The sequence below is a fragment of the Aulostomus chinensis genome, chromosome 8 (assembly GCF_037954235.1).
Source record: "Aulostomus chinensis isolate RoL2024-O1b breed Wild chromosome 8, RoL_Achi_v1.0, whole genome shotgun sequence".
Lineage (NCBI taxonomy): Eukaryota > Metazoa > Chordata > Actinopteri > Syngnathiformes > Aulostomidae > Aulostomus > Aulostomus chinensis.
Genome location: NC_141327.1, coordinates 11,880,544 through 11,887,718, shown reverse-complemented (window position 1 = coordinate 11,887,718; position 7,175 = coordinate 11,880,544). Strand labels below are relative to the sequence as shown.

General features: G+C 42.3%; 1 protein-coding gene across 1 annotated transcript; it reads right to left on the bottom strand.

Annotated features, from left to right (window-relative positions):
* Positions 1 to 67: 67 nt before the first annotated feature.
* Positions 68 to 6,629, bottom strand: LOC147257165 (histone chaperone asf1b-B-like). The gene is made up of 4 exons (XM_086210984.1): positions 5,998 to 6,629; positions 4,451 to 4,566; positions 4,181 to 4,357; positions 68 to 1,160 (listed from the first exon to the last, which is right to left on the bottom strand). Exons 1-4 carry the CDS (start codon positions 6,104 to 6,106, stop codon positions 963 to 965), a joined length of 600 nt encoding a protein of 199 aa, XP_086067110.1. The 5' UTR covers positions 6,107 to 6,629; the 3' UTR covers positions 68 to 962.
* Positions 6,630 to 7,175: the final 546 nt, after the last annotated feature.

Below are 7,175 nucleotides of genomic sequence, written 5' to 3'. Positions count from 1 at the left end.
AGTGACTGTTGTTGTTTTGCTCCCTTCCCCGCTTCCCTCAGTCGACACAGCTGTATCAGTGAGCTGTGGTGAAAGCAGCACAATGTCCACAAAACCAACTTTATTATATGTAACTGTTGATACAAACGGGCAGAAAATAAGTACAAAAAAATCCAAAATATTCGTCTCCTCATTTTGAAGACAAACAAAGCGCTTGGAAAACATTATTTACATTGAGCCCGACAACGTTGCCGCAACAAGGCATTCATTTGTCCTGTGTCTCCTCATATGGGCGTTTTGTGCATGATTACAAATCCCGTATGTAAAGGGACATTATCTGAAGTGGGCCGTGTTGTACCAGGGAGCTTAATTTACCAATCAGGACACCAAGCTCAACAAGTCTCGTCATATCGGTCCAGCCTCCAAACGATTGAGTTTTGCGCTGTTCCAGGCTAGATTGTTTTTTTTTAGCAGACTCAGATTTGATTCAGTACAATGGTTTTGTCAGGAGGAGGCCCTTGATGAGGTATGAGGTTCCCTGCACAGCTATCCAGATAACTCACAACCACAGATTTGTGTCCACACACATTTTGGCTGCTACAAATTGAATTCGGATGGACAAAAGTACATTTCTGCAAGTTGCCAGTGCTCCACCTTTCAGAGACGCACATTCTGTCCCAAGCTGTGGTTTATGTTTGACAATGTGAGCAGCACATTGTGGTACGAAATCAGAGTGTGGATGTGACTTGCATGTTTCAGGGCTGTGAGGACATGCTCTTGTCAACAGACCATCGTAACTTTAACATTGTCCTTAGAACTTGTGACACGGTGATAGTAAAATAAGACAATGATGGTGTGAAAGAGTGAGAAAAATAATAGGAGAGAATTCCAGGTGAATCCCATCTGTGTAACCTGCCATGCCCATGGCTCTTCTTAATGTCCATTGATCCGGCAAGTAGAGATGACAAATGGCTGGTCCATTCTTACATGCAGTCCATGGAATTGTCTGGCATCAGTCCGAGAGGCGGCATCTTCCCAGGTATACAGGATGGGGGGAGCATGCCGCTAATGTTGGGGGACGGGTCAACATTTTCGCTGTCCTCCAGCTTATCTGCCAAGCCTTCCCAGTTGATATGGAAGCGGGTGACACGGGGGTTGGAGGCCAAGATGTTCCTCTGGAGCTAAAAACAAAACAAGTCAAATGTGTAGTGAACTTGACAGAATACTGGTTCAATCCCAAACCACCCCTAACCCCCCCCTCGTTCCTGTGGAGGGATTTTAAGTGAGTCTGCATCGCAACAGACTCCAACAAAGTCACTTGGAAGTCGCTAGCATGATACTTCAGTATTTGTATCAGTGTGTTGTGTGGAAATATTTAAAACAAATATAAACTTTGTCCTTGAATGTTGATAATTGATAACGTCAGCTTTTGTTTTAGAGAGGAGGCTGTTGAGCTAACGAACTAGCACGAAAGCATGTTTAGCAAGAAGAAACAAACAGCTAAACAAGCATGGCGTACCCATGTTGACAGCTTTTTTCCTGTGTCTGCGAGTAAGTGGAGAGGGTCTCTTAAAGATTTTACACACTTCCCCTCAAAAAGGAATGCTGTGGTTGGGAGTGTCGCTTCATACAAAGTGAGACTTGTAGTAGGCCTGGGCGATTTATCGATTAATTCGAGTTTTTTGTTGCGGACGATTGTAAAAATAAAAAATTAGAGTTTTTACTCTCCTTGCTATGGTGCACCTTTTGTCCCCCATGAGCTTCCATAGCTTTCCCCCTCACCCCTCACCCTTGTTTCCTGTGTACGAATAGCAGCAACATGGCTAACGGGAGAGAGAAGTTTGTTTCCAAGAAAGGAGTAGTATCGTCAGTAGTTTGGAACTGGTTTGGGTTTGCGGCGACAGACGTTGAACAAGTGACTGCACGCTGCAAAGTTTGTCTGAACAACAAAAGGCAGCAGCACAACAAATTTATTTCAGCATCTAAAACAGAGGCATCCAGCCGAGTGGGAGGAATACCGCTCTTTGTGAGGGGAACAAGACTGCTATAACTGACAAACTCCCACTAAAAAAAAACAAAAAACAGCTTACTGTGGTGGAAACATTTACCCACGGGGAAAAAAAAATCGTACATTTTTTTTTTTTGTGAAAAAAAATCTGACATTTTATTTTTAGTCCATATTGCCCAGGCCTAACTTGTAGTGTTGGGCGAGTGAGTAGGGGCCAGTTTGGGAGTGAGTCACAGTCCACCAGAGGCCATTATTACACTTCATTATTGGGGGTCACGTCAGCACCCCTCCTCACATTTCTCGGCTCTTTTTCATGATTACACAGCGAGTGGCTCCGACCAAGCGGGGGGGAGATGGGAGTGATGGATTCACATTTTTTAATTTCGCAAGTACCCCCTTTTAAAACGTACTCTTTAAAAACAACTTGAAAGGGAAGGCTATTAAGTTACATGAAACATGTAATCTGGAGAAAAAGAGGAAAATGAATAAACCAAATAAAGAAACTGAAATTTTGCCTCTGAGTTGCATTTCAAACCACCAGAGAGCAGCAGAGAACTCTGCTACTCTTCCCAAAGAGGGTCCCACTGCCAGAAATACATTGCTGCTGATATGCTGGGCTACAATTAATGATTTTTTTTTCTTTAATGAGTGATCTTTTGACTATTTTCTTAATTGGTGGATTATTTGTTGAGTCTGTTACATGTTACAAAGTTGAGAAAAGTCTTGACTGAGTTTTCCTAATGCTCAAGATGATGCACCCCAAAGGTTTTGTTTTGTCCCAAACATAAAGTTTCATGTCAAAGGCTTTTTTCAACGATGGTTCCCAGTGCACTACTGGACATACCCACTAGGCACCGCTGCTGATTGTCACTGTTCACGCGTGACATGCAGAAATAAGAACGGAAAGTTAAAAATATAAACAGCAAAATGAGTCAGATTTGCGAGTTAGTCCTCATTCTTGACTGCCACAAGCTTTATTCCATGTATCAAAGACTATACATTAGATTAGTTCAGGGATTCGATTCAGCTTCACTCATACACGTCATGGATCGATCTCATAGGTCTTGTTGATCGTCTTACTTTCGGATATGCTGTGAGACGAACACACTCGGATTTTCTCATTGAAGTATTTGCTCTGTTATCGCACGTATCTAAATGTACGCTTCCTAAATGAGGGTGAACTTCGCTCCAGAATGTACCAGAACATTTTTTTTTAACAGTGACCTTGTTTCATTTTGCTGCTCTCTCCCTGCATGCTGCAGTCATTTAGCAGAGCCCCCCCCCCCCCCCCCCCCCCCCCCGCTGTCTGCGCGGAGCAGAACGGATCATTCTGAGGTTTAGTTTCTAAAGTAACACAGAAACCGATTCCTTGCTTTATTAAATTGATGGCTGAATACAAGGAAATAACGAGGTGTTATTTAGGGATCCATGGCGTAGTATCATCTCCTTCAGCTTCTCAGCACTTTTTGCTGCACTGTTGTTAATGGGCGTACACGCGTTGGCCTTGGGTCACTTCTGATTGGTCAGCCTGACTGTCTGTCACACAACTAAAATCCCCATATAAAAACAGATTAATCGCAGTCTTAGGAATTTGCTAATTGGGTTGTCTCGTATTGTGATTTCGATTTAATCTCAATCAATCGTTCGGTAGTAAGTGAGGCGAGATGTCCTCTGGAGGGCAGTAACAGGCCCTGTCGTTCACATCACAGCCTTCCCAGCATATCTCCAGTAACGTTCCACGGAAGTGAGGAGGGAAAATAGCTGTCAAGATTTCCCATAAGATCAATTCCGGTCTTATTCTGGGAAAAATGTTGGAACATTTATGTATGAATGATCGAGGGGGTGACGAAACCAGCAAATATTCACAAGAGAAGTTGGAATTAGAGAATATTGACAGTTATCATGCACAACATTTTATCCGAAGGTATGGAAATTTTCCAAATAATGGTTGAGTAATTAAAATATTCAAGTTTTATACCAAATCTCTATACTATACTATAATAAAGCGTTTGTTTAAACAAAACAACTGCATTTGTCAACAGGTCATATTTGTGGAGTATCATCTACTGGGATACAGTGAAACTATTTTTAATTGCAACCTGAAAGGTTCCAACCATCACAAGCATTGTTGTGACACTGACATGATGCACCGGGATCTTTGTATGCTCATCAGTTAGCACAAGTGTGAGTTACCTGTGTGTAGTCTGGTTTGAGGGGTGGGTTTTCCCGTAGTTCAGGGTCTGTGTATTCATTGTTGACATAGTAACCAATGCGGATGAACTCCTGTCCACGGTAGGTGCAGGTTATAAGGACTACAGTCACTCCCACTGCATCACTCTCTGGAATCAGCCCCGTGTTAGGAGCATCAGCCTGAGAGGAGTGAAGAACACGCGGAGGAGGAGATAAGATGGAAGTTATCCTGGTAATGTGGTTAAAGCAGTGGCGTGTGAACGCCTAACTCACCTGAAACACAAACATGTGTCTGCCAGCTGGCACCGGGCCAACTAGAACTGAGTCCAGAACCTGGTCGTACTCTTCACTCTCTGCTGATCCGACATAGATGATCTTCCATTCGAGATCTGACACACACACACACACACACACACACACACACACACACACACACACACACACACACACACACACACACACACACACACAGAGTCATATATCCATCAGTGCAGAGGACATTAGCGATAACTTCAATGTTACTTTTTTCCTCCTCCTTATTGGGGAGTCACCAAAAAATGTGTGTTAAGAGATTCACACCTCCCTCAACATGAGAATTTCTCCAGCACACACACAATATTAAGATGTTACACCGACTACAGCTAAGACATTGATGTTTAACCATACGCTTTTCACAAATGAATACGTGAAAAAGGACACATTTTGAACAAAACCACTGATTTGTAATTTGATTTCTACAACAGAATATCCTCAGAACCCAGGATGCTGAGCCTCGTCCCCAGACATCAGAACACATTCAAAAATATAGATGTCAACACATAGAAACTCCTTCATCTATGAATTTGAAGCCACAGTTCAATTCTTATAAATGGCTAATATGCAGGGTTGCTTCATATACATGACACCTGTTGCTTTAATGGTATTAAGCAAGCACCTTATTTTGATAACATTTAACAAAGCAGGTATCAGCTAAACTAGCCTTGACTGGAACCCTGTCAAGCTCTCTCTAAAGTAAGTTGTTGCTGTTGACAGTTTGTTGACGTAGGTTTCAACAGATGTCATTTAGTCCTTCACTAAGATATACAAATTTATAATCTCTAAAAACGTGTGAACTGCTACTGGATCTGCAAAAGGAATCAAAAGAGAAAAATGTTCAGGTGAACAGTGTTTTTATTCGGGATGCTTATTTATTGTATATTCCTTGTATTCCTGTACAATAACTCCAATCCCATAATGAATGTCAGATGAAACGCAAGCGAACAACTATTATTTGTATAAATGTAAAAAAAGAAGAAGAATAAAGCACTTTCTCTGGTTATTTTGTTCGTCTCTAGTTCACATGACATGAAAAGAAAAAAAAATACATATTTAACTCAGCAAATGTGTTTTCCTTTCAAATGTCCTGTAGGCCACTTCTTCACATTGTTGTACTATAAATGCGTGAGTCTCTTCCCGGTTCCCGGCAAATCCTTGCGTTTGTCTGTTGCCACAGTAACTTAACTTGATTAACCAATCGGCTAGTCGGAAGAAAACGCGCAATTAGCCTCCGAACCAATCACAGCAGTCCGGAGGCGGGGCCCTGAACACGAACGCGCCAGCGCCAAAATTTAACATGACACATTAATTGCCATTGACTGTTATCGATAATAAAAACTGGAACGTCATCAACAAAACAGCGTGTTTATTGACCAGTTACAATGCTAAGTGTGTGCTTATGGTGCGCTCGTGTACAATTAGGCAGAACGTGAACCAGGAGCGGTATTTGACCACTGAAAGAGCAAAGTAACTGAATTTACAGGAAAGGTGAAAGCGATACATACCTTCTGGCAAATCCTCCATGCACTCAAAAGTTATTTCGAACTGAAAGGGGTTTCCAAATGGACTCGGATTGTCCAGAACAGCGACATTTAGCACTTGTACCTTTGCCATGGCGGTTTTCAAACTTGAAAACTCGAGCTGTTAGCGTATCTCTACGTGAACTAAGTCTCCGTCCTCGCTTCAGTATCGCTACGTTCCCGGGTTTCTTCCCAGGTTCTAAAAATATACGAGCCTTTTTACTCTCCCACAACCCACAGAACTGGACTGGTGGCGGAAGTACGTCTCTTCTTCCCTGCCAGACACTAGTCGTTGTAATATTCTCGCTGTTGCCACCTGCCGGTCATTTGTTAAACAACGGGTCAAAAAATGCATCCGTAAACATCCCTGTTTCTGTTACAATATTATGAAGTTATAATTGTCACCATTAGTAAACCCTTGGTAGTCTCTATCATAACAGAGTAAATTACTATCTCTTGTTGTAAGCATCATAAAAACCTTGCTTTCAATTATCATAATGATAAAATGTAAAGAAAAAAAGATGGGGATTTCTAAATTTCGAAGTAAATTTAATGATGGACAATTTTTCATGACCTGGCATCCATCCATCCATTGTCTTCCGCTTATTCCTGTTAAGGGTTGCGGGGGAAGGGGGGGGGGCTGGAGCCTATCCCAGCGGCTACGGGTGAGAGGCAGGGTTCAAACTGGACAGGTCACCAGTCCATCTCAGGGCCAAAACATAAAGACAGACAACCATTCACACTCACAGTCACACCTACAGTCAATTTAGAGTATCAATCAGCCTCGTCCTCTCTTGATGTCTTTGGACTGTGGGAGGAAGCTGGAGTACCAGAGAGAACCCACACAGGAACAGGGAGAACATGGAGACTCCACACTGAAAGATCCTGTGCTGAAGCCGGGACTCGAACCCGGACCCTTCTTGCTGTGAGGTGACAGTGCTAAATGACCTGGAAATTAAAATGATTTATTCTTTGTGGCTTTTAAGAAGTAAAATCATTAGCAAACTTGAAAAATCAGTAATATCTCAATAAATTGCGTGTGAGAGCAGCAAGCTGCCAGCTAGTGTTATTAGTGATGCTGTTACCACTGCAGAACTATTTTAATAATTATCTGAAAGAGAGACGTGTCTGAGTTTTGGGTTGACTGACGGAGGCATGTTGTA